This window comes from Corapipo altera, unplaced genomic scaffold (genome assembly GCF_003945725.1).
Source record: "Corapipo altera isolate COAL_440 unplaced genomic scaffold, ASM394572v1 46, whole genome shotgun sequence".
NCBI classification, from domain to species: domain Eukaryota; kingdom Metazoa; phylum Chordata; class Aves; order Passeriformes; family Pipridae; genus Corapipo; species Corapipo altera.
The window spans coordinates 1,672,382-1,690,675 of NW_020884883.1; the positions used below are offsets into that span (position 1 = coordinate 1,672,382).

The 18,294-nt window shown below is 33.5% G+C and overlaps 1 protein-coding gene and 1 long non-coding RNA gene across 6 annotated transcripts in view; one reads left to right on the forward strand and one right to left on the reverse strand.

The window, feature by feature from the left end:
• CSMD1 (CUB and Sushi multiple domains 1) overlaps window positions 1-18,294 on the forward strand; it is a 1,093,278-nt gene that overhangs the window by 919,849 nt on the left and 155,135 nt on the right. For all 5 annotated transcript variants that reach the window (XM_027640975.1, XM_027640976.1, XM_027640977.1 and 2 more), the window contains 6 exons: window positions 2,368-2,555; window positions 4,426-4,620; window positions 6,514-6,630; window positions 8,064-8,177; window positions 10,084-10,179; window positions 17,495-17,698. In XM_027640975.1, the coding sequence (XP_027496776.1) occupies window positions 2,368-2,555; window positions 4,426-4,620; window positions 6,514-6,630; window positions 8,064-8,177; window positions 10,084-10,179; window positions 17,495-17,698 (914 nt within the window). The remainder of the gene's footprint in view (window positions 1-2,367; window positions 2,556-4,425; window positions 4,621-6,513; window positions 6,631-8,063; window positions 8,178-10,083; window positions 10,180-17,494; window positions 17,699-18,294) is intronic.
• On the reverse strand, window positions 2,490-5,301 carry LOC113946087. The gene is made up of 3 exons (XR_003527288.1): window positions 5,237-5,301; window positions 3,287-3,396; window positions 2,490-2,574 (listed from the first exon to the last, which is right to left on the reverse strand). It is a non-coding gene; the product is annotated as an uncharacterized LOC113946087 (long non-coding RNA).

Sequence of the window (18,294 nt, forward strand, 5' to 3'; positions counted from 1 at the left end):
GATCAGGAAAAAAAAAGTTCTGCTTAGTCAAGAAATAAAAGACATTGAGATAATATTGTATCATAATTATAAAGGAGTTTCATTTACTCAGTGTTCCGTAATCAACCTATATGTGTTGCATGGATTTTTACCACAGATTTGAAGTTCAGGGATATAGACATATTAATGTGTTCAGTTTATCATTTCTATTTGAATCAGTCCTATATAATCACCTTGCTTGCTATATCTATGGATGCAAATGCAAATTTTTTTTCATTTTCTGATACTCTGTCCTAAGCATGATTTTAAAACTAAGAATGGTAACATTGCTGTTGACTTCAGTGGAACGGTAATCAATTGTGATTGTTTTAAAAAGAGATGGTGGCATGTTCAGAATTTTGTTTTGTAATATTTGCACCTTTTCTTTGAAACAAAACCATCAACAACCAAACAACACTTAAATAAAAAAATAATCCAGTTTCTTTCATTTTTGGATTTCAGTGTGTTTTCTAAAAACTATTGATCGACACAAAATTATAGAACAAAAGAATAAGGTACTTGAAATTATATAATAAGGAATATGATAATTCTGTTCTTCAGGTATTTGATCAAATAGAATTAAGGGATGAGAATAGTACTCCACTAATTACACTCTTGAAGATCTCACATGATAGGTGTGGTAAGCAGCATATTTCTGTGGATTGCCTAAATAATCAGCTCAAATGCTCCATTTCAAACAAGATGAAAGAAATTTGCAATTACACAGCATTCAGATTTGTGAATTCTATTTTAAGGACTACAGATATGAGCAGTATAATGAAATTTGCCGTTTATGCTATACTTCCAATAAATTTACTGAATAATTGCAGCCCAGTAATACACACACTTTCCAGTAGCTGCAGTTAGATTAACAGTTCCCGTGGTCTTCTCTTACACCCTTCTTGTAAATAACAATAACATTGGCCAGCTTCCAGACAGCAGGGACCTCCCTAGACTCCCAAGATCTTTGGCAGATGACCAAGAGCAGTAATATTTCTTTGACATCTGCAAAATCTACTTTCCTAACACACCATTTTCTGTTTATTTTACCCAAACTTTTTCATTCCTAGGCAATATGCTACACCTTGGTGCTGTGCTATTCTAAAGGAACTGGCTTTAAGGAGACAGTAGTGTCTGCATAGGATGAGAATTTGGACTGAGAATGCAATATGCTTTGTAAAATGTGTGTTTGCTACAGAAAGATCAAAAATCATTACTCTATACAATTTGCTTTGCCTTGGTTGCGGTCTTTAGTATTCTATTCCTTTCAACTCTTCTAACTCTCAACTAAAAATTATCTGTCTTAGCAAAATTTTCAAAACTTTTTTCTGGCTTGTCTTACCTCTTGAAAATAGGGCATAAAATATCATTCATTATATGAAGCCATTTCTGTTTGACATTACAGAGATGTTTTCTGCTGATTTCTTAGGTAAAGATATTATTCCTTTTGTCTTACATAATTTGTAAAGATTTGCATCTAACAGTGTTAATTGATGTAATAGAAAGAAAAACTGCTGATCATCACACTTGGGAAAAAGAATTTTTTATATTGTTTTACAAAGATAGATAGAAAGACAAAAAATCCACTCACCTGACTTAGTCCCTGCCTTGCCTGTTTTTAATGTAGTTTCACTTTTCTTATGTTTTCTTCAATGTTCCTTATATATCCTTTTATCTAGCTCTGTATATGTTTCTCATATAAATGCTTGATATTTATCTTTATGTTGTCTCGGAACTCATCTCAATTACAATCCTCTGAAAGACATTCCATTCATAATATTTTCATAATTATTTTGTAAAACATATAGATGTCATCAAATATAGCATAATATAGATGGTTTAGTGAGAATAATGTTAATTCACATTAATTTATCATAATTGTCTGGTATAATTTGGGTAAGAACAAATGCAGTTCCAGGATAGTGTTCTATTTATGTGAAAGCATCTTGTTTCTAAAATGGTAAACTTATGTTTGTAATAAAAGGATTCAATATCATCCAGTTTATCCTGCTAAAAGCTGGACTTTAAATTTAAGCTGGTTGCCTGGATCATTCCTCTGAGCACTGGTAAGAGGCAACCTCCCCAAAGCAGGTGATTCTGTTATCTTAAGTATTTAAGATAGGTAGGAGGATATGCATGAGGGATTTTGGGAAGCTGAATGTGTTCCAATCAGTGGCAAAAAGAACTCCATTGAAAGTTAGTAAATTTTCACTGTGAATCATATTTAAATAAACATTTATTTCTGGAGAAGAAAATGTGTTAGGCAGAAAACTGGCAGCCACAGTCATAGTAATGTTTAACTCATTAAAAAGAAATGAAGACTTAATTCTCTTTTCCCTTTATTTCCAGTTTCAACATGGAACCCAGTTATGATTTTCTACATATTTATGAAGGAGAAGATTCCAACAGTCCTCTAATTGGCAGTTTTCAAGGCTCACATGCTCCTGAAAGAATAGAGAGCAGTGGTAACAGTCTGTTTCTGGCTTTTCGCAGTGATGCTTCTGTTGGAATGTCAGGATTTGCCATTGATTATAAAGGTACTGTTCTCATCATAAGCTATGAAAACATGAACAGAAAAGAATGTTATTTAGTATTTATTGAGACTCAAATCCATTTATTTCTATATGTACTCACACAGAACTATCAAATAACTTGTTATATTGATGTAAGTTTTAAAAATCTTCTGTTAATATATGAAGGAAATCAGAAATCCTATTTCATGAAATGTCTTTCACATCACTTATGCATGTTTTCATCTTGCAGAAAACAAAAATAGGCAGAAGATGTACATCAAAATTAACATTTGGAAAATAGTTTTAGAATAATGGAATTGTCTTACTCAAGTAGACTACCTGACTGCTTCTTTCTTGTCAATACACACCAATACACTTTCCTTCCCACTTTGTTTTGAATTTTCAAATGCGTTTTTGAGTAAATACTACCGGACAGTATTTTCATTTTTTGCGGGGGTGCCTATTAGTAGGCAGAGATTGGGTTACACTGCCTATTTATTAAAAGCAGACACTCATTGAAAATTCCAGTTTTTTTCTGATCCCAGATATTATCCCTGACTTGATTATAATCTTTGCTGAGATTTATCAACTGTTTTTCAGCAGCAAAGTTGCTGCCTCAGCTTCTTATTCTTGGCAATGGAAGCAAACCATATTAATGTACATGTTAGAAATGAAGGAGTAAAAAGATCTAAGGAATACAAAATAATATACCTATAAAAGAGAAGGGAGTGAAAAATAGCTATAAAATCATTTACATATTTAGTCTTCATCAGTTGTCCAACATAATGCATTATTCTCCATGTTGTCATGGTTCTTTTTCACAAAGTAATTGTCATATTGCCATAGATAAAGTCTTAGACTATTCCTGTCAAAACAAAATATCAAAAAAATGGGAAAACTATTTGTTCTGGGAAGTCTGTAAGACCTACAAGGAAAGAGAGTGGAAAATTGAGCAGGAGAAAAAGACATAAAGATGCCCACTGAAAATGTGCATACACATTCTCACTGTATGTCTATTTTTTGTTCTCAACATAAATGTGGCTTTATGCAACTGGAAGTGAAACGAAATTATAATTAAATAAAAGATATAAGAACAGAACACTATATTAAAAAAAGTTATTGCACTCAATGGACTGTGTGTTTGTGCCAAATAATTATTTTTCTTAAGTACATTATTCAATATTTTATATAGAATTTTTAAAATGATTGAATGGTTGAGTTGGAAGGTACTTAAAGATCATCTAGTTCCAACCCCCCTGCCATGGGAAGGGACACCTTCCACTAGACCAGGTTGCTCAAAGCCCCATCCAACCTAATCTCACTTCCAGTGACGAGACATCCAAAACTTCTGTGGGCAATCTGTTCCAGTGCTTCACTACTTTATGCTGAAGGATTACTTCCTTATTCTAATCTAAACCTTTCTTTCAGTTTGAAGCCAGTCCCCCTTTTCCTATCGCTGCATGCCCTTGTTGCCTTCTCCATGTCCCGGGTAACCAGGGGGACCCAATTCTTTCTGGAGAGGACCCATATTTTCCCTAGTCTTCCTTTTGTCACCAATGTGTATATAGAAGTGGTGAATTCCAGAAGTGACCATTTTTCTTCTACAATACTGAACTTTATTGGAGTCATTCAGCTTTCGGAGAGTTCCACTAACAAACAGTAGGAAGAAAATGTTTTTTTTTAGATCCTCTCATTATCATTTCCTTGACCAGATAACCAATTTTATGAAAACATCCATTATCTTGTAATAAGCATACAGAAACACAAATAATACATTAATAAGCTGTTTAAAAACTTAAACTGACTGGAAAAAAACCACATGGATTATTGTTTCTTTTTTGTTTTTAATTTAAAATGAAAGTGTATCTAGATTTACTGTTGTTCATTTTAACAGAAAAGCCACGGGAAGCTTGTTTTGATCCTGGAAACATCATGAATGGGACAAGAATTGGAGCAGACTTTAAGCTTGGTTCAACTATTACTTATCAGTGTGATTCTGGATATAAGATTATTGATCCTTCAACTATAACATGTGTAATTGGTGCAGACGGAAAGCCAGCGTGGAACAGAGCATTGCCGTCTTGTAATGGTATGTATTCTTTTCTTACCATTTTCTTTGTCCACTCGGTGGATTCAATTTCTCAGACACTGAGGCTGTTTAGACTATTTCTACATATATAGCTTGTATAAAAAACCTGAGGTAAAAAAATAAGAATTATGATGAATGTTGGACTACAGTTTAGTCAAGTATTTAAAAATATCTTTAAACTCAGGAATCAACAGATGTTCATATGCTGACTGCAATGTAATATGTAAGTTTCTTTAGACACACAGTATTATTTAGAATAGATATCACAAGCATCTCAAGACTGTGTTAATTGTCACCTTGGAATAAGAATTATGGTTACTGAGGTAGAAAATTAAAATGACATCTCAGAGCTATGGCTATTTAATTTATCCTCTATCCCATGTTTCAGCATTTGTGTTTTATATATATATATATATATATATATATATGGAACAATTTTAACAAATCAAAAGGGAGTTACATATATCAGTTAATTACCATAAAGTACTGATTTATTTATGTTGAAAAATTACCTCCTGCAAAGTTTTAGGTGTTTAATTATAGGAAAAGACAATTTAGAAGGAAACATTTCTACAACTCCATAACTTTGGAACTTGTTTTAAATTAAGTGACGTACTTTCATTCCAGTGAAGTGTTCATTACTTGAGAATTTCGTCTGGTAAATAGAAGATAGACTTCATGGTTTGGTTTCTGGTATCCTCAAAGCAAGAAGAGAAGGAAATACGAAGATTTTAAATTCATGGCATAAACTGATTCCTTATGATATTCGAATTTTACCTCAGCCACATAATCCTATTCCACCTACTGACAGATCAAACTTGTTATCTTGTATCATTACACTGGATTTTTGAATAATTCATACAAGCCGCTGAGAGAAGACATGGATTTGTAATATTAATTGCTGCCTGTATAAGGAAGTTAAACTTGCAGAGATATTTCAAGTGTGATTTTAAAGACCTGTCAGGAAGCAGAAAGAGTAGGGTTTGGAGCAACCTGCTCCACCAGGGCTGGGAGCCGAGGATGTCCAAAGCACGTGCTATGCCCTCACTCACTAGGCACAGTTGCACAACACGAGCCAGGTCAGTAGAGCCAGGAGCTGGTAACAGGGTATAACCCTGTGCATAGCCCCAGATCAATGACCTCGTTGTCCACCTGGGCCACAGATCCTTCTCAGAGCTACTTTCCAGGCAGTAGTTAAATTATAATCTGCTATATGTAAGATTCCCACAGTAGGGTAATGTTGATTTACTTTGTTCCTTATATTAGAATGACATTTTCCTTGCTAATTCTGTAGCTATAAAATGTTTCTCTTTCTCTTAATCTTTCTGTTCTTTTTTTATATACATATGAAGCTGAAGATTTTTTTTATACATATAATCTATGTGCTTTTTTCATAATCATCTAGGAAACTATGAAAAACAAGGAAATTCAAGCATACATTCACAAAGTAGAATCCTTGGCATTCTGTGCAGGGTACTGTCAGTGTATCTATGTATTCCTCTGAGACACAAGATAATTGTATTGTGCCATTTATTTATGTAGTACTATATTTTTTCCTGAGCTTTTTTAACATGGAAAGATATAGAAAGATATTAAAATAAAAATCCACGTAAATTCTGTGTTTACAGTACCTTTGAATTAAATAATTTATACTTCCAGTCCAATGTGAATACTTGTAGTCCAGTAAAACTCTCATGTACTCTAGTTTTAAATAAATTATATTAAAGATTATATCCTGAGAAAGAACCATTATATATTTCAGTACAGGAAAACCAAACAAAAACAAAACCAGTAAATTGTCGCTTTTTAATCTTTAGCCTTTTTTTTTTTTTTCGGACTTAACCATTACAGGTAATCTAATTAATATAAGATGTTTCTTTCTGTTTTTTCTAGCACCATGTGGAGGGCAGTATACTGGATCAGAGGGAGTTGTTTTGTCACCAAACTATCCTCATAATTACACTGCTGGACAGACTTGCCATTATTCAATTACTGTCCCTAAAGAATTTGGTAAGAATTTCTCCTATTGATTTATCAATCATTATCATCGTTCTGCTGGTCACGTGTCCTTTATGTGTAATAATGATCTTAGATTTTCAATATATTGCCAATTATTTATAAGAAATAAATATAGACATGGAAATTAATTCTAGGGTTTTGACCTTTTACTTCTCCCTAGAGTAATCAATAGATTTCAGCTAAACCATCTCTGTCTGCTATCCAAGTGTATTCTGAATACCTTCGTCATCATCATGCATTCAAGCTTCATGCAAAATAAAATCAAGTGTCAAACTCCAAGTTTTTATATTCCTCTTATATTTTACCTTTTTTTTTTTCATGTTTTAACAAGGGCAAGATGAGTAGAATCACATTTAAGAGGTACAGTGGAGGGCATGAAAGCAATTTTACACAAAATACCAGAAATGAGAAATCACAAAACTGATTATTTCAACATGTCAAAATACTTGGACAAAATCTCTAAAACTTGTGTAATTGTATGTAGGGTGTGGTTTTCTGAAAAACAGGTTTTTTTCTAATTCAAATCCAGACAAATAAATATAAGATCAATCTATTTTACTACTTGCTTACCAAAAGAATGAATTTACAACAATTAAATGCATTTGGTACCTTCTATATGCAATAAAACCTGTAATGTCTCAGATGTAAATAAAATACAGGTGGCTAGAGTGACAAAGTAATATTTTCATTGCCTTGGTTTTACTGGGTTACTGCTTCATGTTTCAATTGCTATATGATATTTGAATTCAGTGAACCATTTGATATTTACTGGTGAGATGTTGTATAATTAAACGATTTATTAATACACTTTTAATTATGTACAGTTGAAGTTCAAATTAAGTGTAGCAGTATGACAAAGCTGGTAACACATTGGTATTTTTAGTATTTGATCAGCTTTTATAACTTTCTGATAAAATATGTACTAATGCAAAGTTTAAAAAATTGACAAATCAATAAGTTTAAAAAATCTTGCATTAAAACCAGAAAAGCAACTAATCATATGTGATAATAGATTCTACTTAATAGATGCTACTTAATAGTTGCTACGGTTGGTAATGTCATTTTGGTAAAAACTTTCCTTTTTAGATATTATGTTTCTTTATTCTCATATGTAGCTAGGCAATAAAGAATAAAGTTTATTTGAATGGACATCATAGTTTTGGGGAAATTGTGATTTAATAACATTTTTTTAAAATTAAAAAATAAGGAAATATTGAAAAGCAAATAGTATTCTTATTACATAAGTTTAATGCAACTGTTCTATCACAATACAAAATAAAGTAAATTAGAAAGATCCATGTAGAAATTCACTGGTAACTAAGACAAGCAAAAATATGTCCTTAAATTTGTTTTTAAAGACTAAGTTCTTTTATCTTCTCTCTTTTTATTTTTTTTCTCTCTTTTTTTTTTTTTTCTGAATGCAGTTGTATTTGGACAATTTGCCTATTTTCAGACAGCTTTGAATGATGTGGCAGAATTATTTGATGGAGAAAACTCTCAGGCTAGACTTCTCAGTTCACTGTCTGGATCTCACTCAGGTAATTAATAAAGTAAAAGGAGTATACATTTCTCACACAACTCAGCATGAAAAAAAATAAATCAAGACAGTGTTATGAATTTCATTTGGAAATAAAGTCATTGGAACAGGATGCCAAGGGAAATGGAACACCCTTCTAAATCTTTGAATCAAGAATTTATTCTGGAACATATGGTTTAGGCAAGAATTGATTACGGGGGTAAGTGTAGAAATAATTGAATTAAATTCTCAGAATTCTATGTAAGAGGGCAGACTGGATGGTATAATTATCTTCTCTGCCTCTAAATTTTTTGAATTATACATCTACATATTCTGAATGGCCAATTTAAACACAAATTACTTGTATTACAAAATGCAATTATCTGTATGCAAACATGCACCTAGACTAAAAACAGGTCAGCTGTTGCATTGAGGTAACTATAGCAAAATGATGACCTTATGAAATTACAATTAAGCTTATACGAATTTCAGCATGGTCAGAATTTCCAGTGTATGCATACATATAGTGACTGTGTGCATCTCCAGCGGATAATATACAAATATATTTCTGCAACTGTGAATGTTTTGTCATACAGTCCTAGTATTTAGGAAATTTTATATATGAGTTTAAGATTTTTGCAATCCAGGGCTTTTCATGGCTTCTTGGTTTTAATTTTGAATAACTGGAGAGATACTTGATTTGAAAAGAATGTAATATATCTATTTGATTTTTAGAAAATATATTATTATTTAAAAAACTCAACTCGATATTTTCCTCTGGTGAATCCTAGCTATTTCTGTCATAAGAAGAGTTCACAAACAAATTTTAAGATTTGTTTAATTACTTCCAAAATTTCAGCAGCAAAACAAATTAAAATTTTTAAATTTAAGAGAAAAATCATCCAAGCACCAAATTTTACTGCATCGAACTTTTATGTAAGTTGAAGCTAATGTTTGTTTTCACAGAAGACATTTGAAAATATTTGAAAAAAATCTTACACTTGTGGTTTTTATTTATTCCTAGTGACATATCTGATTTACAGTGATCTAGGGTAGGATTGTGTTTCATGGAATCACTTGTTGCAATAATATAAAACTAAACAAAGTGAAAGAATTATAAATCCTATTTACTTAGTAATATATTTTAAATTAGTGCATTATCATTAATTTCAGTAGAATTTCCTAAAATGTGGGTTGATACAGTCCAGCGAGAATAAAAACAGTAGTTACATGGAGTGGAATCCTTGCAGTGTAGAAGTACTGCACTTTTGTCTGTAGTGTTTCATTACTGAACTCTTATCATGACTCCTGACAGATCTGTCAGGAAAGGAGATAAAGTATATTAAACATCTTTATTAATCCTCAAGTCAGAAGTAAAATTTGCAAAACTATAAGAAAGTTAATAATATAACATAGTTCATGTGTGATCATATATTTTATTGAAGCCACTACATAAAACAAGTCGTAGATTTTCTCTCTCACATTTCAGTTTTAGTCTTAAAATGGTAAACATCCCATGAAGATCCCGGTGGCATTTTTCAAATATTTTTAATTGTTTAATGTGTTTTTCAAAGCAAAGTAAAGCTTTCAGTCACAGAAAAAAGTTCACTAAAAATTCTTCTAATGATTTTGACCTCAGGTGGCAGTAGGGTTCTCGAGTCAAGTAGTTTATTTGAGCTCTAGTTCCAAAACCTGCAGTAAATGTCAGAAGGTTTACGTTGTTCAATCAGGAAGTCTTTTTATTTTGACGAAAGTTTTCAAACATCCAATGGCAAATTTAATTTTGTACAATGTTATTTATATTTTCTTTAACTACAGAGGAAAACATAAGACTATGTATTTTAACAGTATATTTGATTCCATACCGAAGAACTGTAAGTCTTGTTTCTCTTTTGTGTATATAATTTATTTTCTGTTTCCATTTGTAGGAGAGACATTGCCTTTGGCTACATCTAATCAAATTCTTCTGAGATTCAGTGCTAAGAGTGGGGCATCAGCCAGAGGATTTCACTTTGTTTACCAAGGTAAACATGTCTGCTTTTGCTGTAAGACCCTGGTGCCAGTTTCATGATGTGTATTATCTTTAATTCTTCATAGGTCTTAACGTATTGCTTTAAATGAGTATAGTCTTAACCTTTTTCCAGCAATCAGGGACTTCTCCTGATGGTAGACTTGTTTCATAAGGGCAGTTGTCTGCACTGAATCCTATCTGTCCCCATGGACTTGAATATATCCAGCCTTTCTCAGTAGTCTGTGATCTGTTGCTCCCTTACTGCTGAGTGAGCTCAAGGTTTTTGGGGTTTCCTCAGTTGTATTAGTCTTTCTCAGTACTCCCAGTTGATTTTTCAAGAGTTTTTTTCAGACCGCTAAGGAATTCTGTTTTCTTGAGTGCTTGGAGAGAAAATTACTATGGCAGAGACCATCAGGCAGTTTCAATATTGAAGGGTGGATGGAAGACTTACTGGTCTGTTTCTGACCCAACTGAACTTGAGGAGGTATTATATGCATGTCTGCACACTGCAGCTGGAATGCAAGAAAGAGACAACATGACCAAGTCTGTTAGTATGCTGCTGGGTGGCTTAATACACTAAGCTGATCCATGTGTCTTGGAGAATGCAATCTGGTGACACCTGGACCGCTACTTACAGATTCATTGCTTGTACAGCCAACAAATGCAGTCCCAAGGGGACTTCTGGGCAGTTCACAAGATGAATTGCACACATACCCAATAAGCATAATGAGACACTCATTGAGCACTGTGTGTTATTGTGTACTAGTTTTTCAGCTTTACTAAATTGAAGTGTAAAATTAGTTTGGGGTAGTTTTAAATAGTATTATCAAGATTCCTAGTTTCCTTTTTAATTTTTGATTTTTTTTTTTTAACATTGGAGCATAGTGGTATGTTGACACAACAAATAAATGAAAAGAACTGACTCACCTCAAGAATATTTTTCCACTTTTGGAAGGAACTTGTTGGACTGTTTTCTAAGCCTTCTTACTTCTGTGTTTATAGAAAGATATCACCATGACTGCACACTCTATTTTAGGTATACCTCAAGATATCATTACCTGCCCTTTTTACACATCAAAAGCATCACATGCATTAAAATTTGTCATGGAAAATTAATCATAAAAGAGGGGGAATATAAACTTCTGGAATTATAAAAGAGCTTTCAGCATTCTTCTTATCCATTTGCATATGAATGGCATTTTTCTATGTAAGTCTATTTGATTGTCATATGCCTAAAGTGTTATTTTTTGCTGCTTTATAAGAATTCATAGTGATACAAACTCACAATTCTATTAGCTGTATATGTATATATACACACATATAGATTACTGGATAGACTGGAAGTCTCCAGGTGAGGGCAATGGATGCCTCATTTAATTAATTTGTATTTTTGGTAACTGTAACAAATAGATTTTAACAAATGAGAAGAAAATGAGTTAGAAAAAGTCACTTTATTTGTCTCAGGAGAATCATGAAGCTATTTGAATATAGAGGGATTTTAATATATTTTATATGTATATATATACACACATATATCGGTTAATGAGTTAGTGCCATTTAATAATCTCTATAATTTTGAGATTTTTTTCTCTCTTCTTTTGAAACATGTGATCATACTTCCAATGACCACCTGCTTGATAGCCTTTTAAATACTTCAGAGAATGACATCCACTCTCACACTGAACACAGTAATCTGGTCTGCAAAGTCAATCATTTTATTTATTACCCTCTATTCCAGGTTGACCTTCTTCGCTGTTCACTTTTCCACTGGGCTGATTTCAATTTTGTTTCACAGCAGTATGAAACATTTACTAAAAGATAATTACTGTAGAAAATGGAATGCCTATGTGATACAGCTTGAGAAGTCTAGGTTGCCAACACTATAGGCAAAAGCTAAAATAAAGGCTAGAGGGGAAAAAGTTATTGCTTGCATTATTTCACATTCTGGTTTCAGCAAGCAACAGATAAGGTTTGTAGCTTTTGATTCAGATTTAATGGCTTTTGTAATGCCACTTTATCAAAAAATTCTTTTTAGTTGGGTATGTCATCTATGCCCTTATTTCTTTTTCTCAGATCATCACATTTCCTTGTGTTTCATACAATAGGTAAAGACTATCTGTAATATCAGACTGAACGAATATCCAGTCTTTCAAACTGTTAGGGTCAGGTATGTTGATGGATGCTAGGAACAATCATGTTTAAGAAGACGGAGAATTATATTTCTTTCAGATTTTCATATGTTGGTCTTCCTGCTAAGACATCACCTAAGAAACAAGAGCTGATATTTTTGTATGGCTGAGGCTGCAGCAGTACAGAGTTCTCTCCCTAAATAGCAAAGTAAAGACCTTCCTACCATCCAAAAATTTATGGGGTTTTAATACTTATTTTCTTCTTCTTACTCTACCATACAAATGCATGAACTAATTTATGAGATCAAATAATATTTTTTAAAGAGGATTATTAAGAAAATTACCATACTAGGATCAGGAAGGATTGTGTGATAAAGACAAAGAGGAGCAATAATATAGGAGGAATATGACTTTAACAATTAAGGTGATTTAATCTGTGACAAGAATAAAATAGAGAGCCACACATTGTCTGTTAAATTTGAGAGCAGAACTAAAACTGTTAGTATTATTCTACATATGTATTACTATGACACATTATGTCCTACTTTAAAGCAGACATCCTAGAGAGGTGATTGATGCCCCAAGCCTGTCAGTGTTCAAGAGATATTTGAAACATGCCCTTAATAACATATTAATATCATGACCTGGTAAGTCCTGAATTGGAAAAGCAGTTGGACTAAATGATTGTTGTAGGTCTCTTCCAACTGAAATAATCTACTGGTGAGAGGCATTTTAGCTGAGGTCTCAGCTGTGTCACCTTTAAGAGGAACACACATTTTTTTTCCTAACTTTTTATAGATGTTTGAAACTGTACTACATTTTACCATGGACTATTTAAATCTAAGTCCCATTTTAAACAGTATGGAACTATCTCACTTTGTTGTTAGCTTCCATTACGTGTATTGTTAAGGCAGTTCTTTTTAAAACAGGAGGAAACAATAACAAAAAGAGTACCTGTTATAGTGATTGTACCTCCTAGCATTTCTTATCTCACTGTAAACACTAACACAGTATTAGTAAAACCTGTGAAAAACTGAGTAAAATATCAATTTTAACATGGCATTGAGTGTTTCTTGCTGACAATAGAATAATCTGACACAACCCTAGCCATGGATATTCATGGCTGATCTCAGTAAAATAGTGCCTTTTAGTCTGAAAAGCAAGCACATAACAGTACTTCTGCTATGTGAACTCATTTAAGAGTACTACTGAACTGTCCCAATATTTTTTCTCTTGTCTGAGATATCTTGCTCACAGGAAAATAACTTTCATAAGGCAATATTTTAATGAAACCAGATGATCAAATATCCTTTGTTGAGAGGAGCTGAAAATTCTGGTTAAGCAAAAAAACTATTTGGATTACTAGTGCATGAATGGAAATTTCCAGATGTGATTACTGAAAATTATGGGATTTTCTTCCATAATTTACTTCCTTTTGAGAAATTGGGTGAAAAAATACATAAAGAAAAGTAGTATTCCCATAAAAGGCCAAGCAAGAGTTTCTTCAACAAATGAAAAATACTCCAGAAGTGATGCTGAAATTTTCAGTCAGGTCGTGTAGCCTCTTATGTAAGACAGGTAAGCTTTAGGCATGTGTAAGGGTAAAAGTTTAACTAGCAGTGGGCTGAGGTGGTGACCTGTGTGGGAGGAGGTCATGTGCCACTCACAAACAGCTTCCTCTGAAGCTGGTATAAAGAAGTTCTCACATGCCAAAGCTTCCACTAGTCATAGGAGCATGTGATGCCTGTTCTCAAAAATATCTGAGAGTAATAACTGCTTTGGGGCAGAGATGCTTCTGGGTAAATGCTGCTAAAGAAACTGCTGGAGGGCTTGTTGGAGATACTCTTGGAAAGAGACCCTCCATGCCAAAAGGCTAGTATTTCTAAAAGGACTGTGGCCTATGTGTAACTCCTGCTGGAGAGAGAACACCTCAGAGGGGTTGGGAGCCTGTGAAAATCCTGTTCTGCAGCAGGGAATGTCCCTCACCAGGGGAGGTTTAGCTTAGATATTAGAAAGAAATTCTTTACAGAGAGAGTAATCAGGCACTGGAATGGGCTGCCAAGGGAAGTGGTGGATTCTCTGTCCCCGGAGGTTTTTAAGATGAGGCTGGATGTGGCACTTAGTGCCATGGTCTAGTAACCACAGCAGTAGTGGATCAAGAGTTGGACTGGGTGATCTCGGTGGTCCCTTCCAACCAGGCTGATTCTACGATTCTATGATTCTATGATCTTTGAGCAACTGTAGCACATAGGTGACCCACAGTGTGGAGCAAGAACACTCACAGAGATCTGAAAACTTGAAGAAGCAAATAGCAGGACAAAAATGAGTAAAACACTTAAGTATATTAAAGCAAAAAGAAAAAAAAATTAAGCAAAAAGAGAGTGCATGAGCCCACCTCCTGTGCTGCCTCTCACATCACTGGGACAACAAAGATGGACACAAGAAAGTTGAGACAAAGAAAGGGAGTGGATAGGTGTTTGAAGTTGAGTCTGGTGAGAATTAAATAAAACTGTTTACTTAAGTTTTTGTTTAACTGTTTGTATCCTCTTTCTTCTTAAATCCTGAATCAGTGATCAGAAGTTTGTGTAAATTAGTAGTAAATTAAATTAAGCAGAATTAAGTATAAATTCCCTGAATTGAGACTGGTTTGTCCACAACAATGTATTGTACCTTTTACTGTCACATGATTGTGAATAATTTATCTCATTACCAAAACTCCCATGTGAGCAAGTAGTCCTGACCAAGGGGTGGATTAATGCCTAATCATGCGGCAGAAACTGTAGTTCTAGGTATATGGCGGTCACATGGTTGGATGTGTGAGCAGCCATCATTACCTAGTCAATTGTGAAGTCATCATCACCTAGTCCATTGTAAAGTCATTATACAACAAAATTAAAAAGAAAAGGTTTGTGTAAAATGGTGCTTGTGCAGAAGATACTTTGGTAGAGAAAATGCTATTAATCCCAATAAAAAAGAACAAAAAAGAGAGCAGTCTGGGTCAGCTGAACTGACCTGGCAGACTGCATCTGGTCTGCAGGTTATGATCAGGAAGAACTGTGACTGTGTGAAATCCTTGAAATATGATTTCTTCATTATCCTTCCGCAATTGCCGGGCAGTTTCCTGCCATGGTCAGAACTGTATACATAAACATGTTTTACAGAGTATCTGTGTGATAATGAGGCCCAAAAATCCTGTTTATTTGAACAAAGGCAGGTATATTACATTTTCTGAAAGGTAAGTGGTTTGTTTAAATTGTGTAGTGTTTAAAGATTAAAAAAAAAAAAAAAAAAGTGTATTTGCTTTTGTTTTGCCCTACTGTGTACCTCTGACCTTCAATCCTCTCTTAAGCTTTCAAGGTTAAAATCTTCTTCAACCATCTAACATACTGATTTAGAAGAAAATATATGTTATTGTACCTGTATGACATTGTGGGACAAATCACTGGATAATGAGTTGCATAACAAAAGTGTGTATTTTACTGTTATTGCTAGTATCGATAATTTTTATATATTTTTTGAAAAAAATGTTCTCTTCATTCAGTAATACTTGCATAAACTAAACTCTTATATTTGGTAGCAATGCAGAAAACTGGTAGAACATAATGTAAATAATAAATGAGAGCTCCCAATGTTCTTCTAAAATATGTTGCATATTTAATGCTAGATTTAAGATAGGATTGATTTCAGTTAGTGTTCTGTATCCAACTCATTAACAAATGTTAACTGTTAGAGCATTTACCAATACTTAAAACTTAGATAATTATGATTCTTAATAGAGGAAATTACAATATAAGACATAAGAAAAGCATAAAGCTATCAGTATGAAAATAAGTATATATAGGCTCCATATACCTTGTCTTTCACTTAGTGAGCAGGGTAGCTGAACAAGGAGGGGGGCGGGGTGTGTGTGTGCAGGTGTGCACATGAACAGATGGAAATACCGCTCTTCACTATTACAGGCCGGCAAAGGAATTTAAACATAATGCTATAACATAAAACTAACTGTGATTCTGTTTACACTAGTAAACCTGAAGCGTCATGTCTAAAAATTTGCCCAGAATAAACTGTAACGCCCCCCTCCCCTTTTTTTTCTTCTGTGCCATTCTGTGTCTTTCTTACTTAAGAACTAAATGGCAAGCAATTTTTATACTTGAGCAGTATAACTAGTTTGAACTGGTCTAAAAATCCAAACAATGCTCAGTGATGCCCTAAAAAAATTCTTGAAGAAACCAAGCTGATGAAGCAAAGCCTTTGATCATGCCACTCATACAGAAAAATTGCTTATATTTAATTAGATTATTTTAATGCATGTTTATTTTATTATACTGTAAAACATAGGTGATATTGCACACAAATTGCATTTCTATTATTTTCTATATAAATTTTATATATTTTTTTTAAATTGGCATGTACAACCTAACTGCAAAATGAAATGTAGTAAGAACAAGTTTGATACACAAACAGCATGCACAATACCAAGAATCAGTAGGTATAAAAATGCTTTTTATAAAGAAGTGGTTATAAATAACAAAGGGAAAACAAGCCCATGGGCCTCTAATAAATGTTATTATTTTGCTCTTTATATGTTGCTTACAGTCTTTTAGCTGTTCTTGTATCATACCAGGTTTATGAATTCCCAGAAACTATTGGTAAAAATAATTGTTGTCAACAGGAAACACGGACATAACCTGGAGGGTGTATTGTTATCACTTTGTATTCTCCAATATGATAAATCAAATATTTGTAAGATATTTCACTGTCTTTATATCTGATTACCTACACCATAATATTTTTCTTGGCTTCTAGTGAGAAGGCAAAGCCCCCATATTTATTAAGTGAAGTACGTGGTAGATATAGTATCCTGTCATTAAAGACAGCCACAGAAACACCCACTGATCTTCTCATGCCTAAAGACATGCATGAAAAGCTCTCCAATCTGCCATGGCACTTATATGCTTGTACACAGTCCCAGCCCAAAACTACATTCTGAAAGCATAAGGCCATTCTTTGAGAGGAGAGGAGCAGAGCAAGTAAAATGAATTAAGCTCTGTCCTAAGAGAAACAATAAACTTTTTATTGCTCTATTTATTTATTTTATTTATTTATCTACCTATCTATTTATTTATTTATTTATTTATTTACTATGGCTGTCACTTGTATTCATGGCTTTTATTTTGATTCTTTTCTCACTTTGTGCAGCTGTTCCACGCACAAGCGATACACAGTGTAGTTCAGTTCCAGAGCCTAGGTATGGAAGGAGGATCGGCTCTGAGTTTTCAGCAGGCTCTGTTGTTCGATTTGAGTGTAGCCCTGGTTATCTACTACAAGGCTCGAAAGCTATCCGATGTCAGTCCGTACCTAATGCCTTGGCTCAGTGGAATGACACAGTGCCAAGCTGTGTAGGTAAGCAATTACATTTAAGTCGTCTGTTCTGTCACACATGTCTCTGAATTAGGGTTCAGGAACTGTTTGAGAAAATAGTGTTTAACACATATATTCCCTCTCCTTTGATTAATATCAGTTATGCCCAATTTCAAAGAGCAGTTTTCTATATCAAGAAGTAATTGAGTATCGGTTGGCTAGCAGACAATATAGTGTTTCGTATAATGACTTAGATTTTATGAACAAGTGCGATGCACATTTTCTTAAACATTCATTATTTTCATGACTTATCTACAGCTTGAAATATAGGACATAATATTATTCTCCATAAGTGTCTTTACCTGTTTTATTACACAGTACTTACTGTGTATTTCTATCATCACGCATAAGATGATGAGTTCATTTTTAAGCAGAAGCATAGTGTACGTTGAATAATGATAGCATTGTTAAGTATAGCTAATTTTCTTCAGTGGCATAATGTTTAGCACTTCAATTCTTTTTTTTTTTTTTGGTGAAAATTGACGTTTTATTTTCTCCCTTCTTGGATTTATATCCAAAAGTCATTGCTATTAATAGGAACTTACCTTATAATTAATTAGATTTTTCTAAAAATAGAT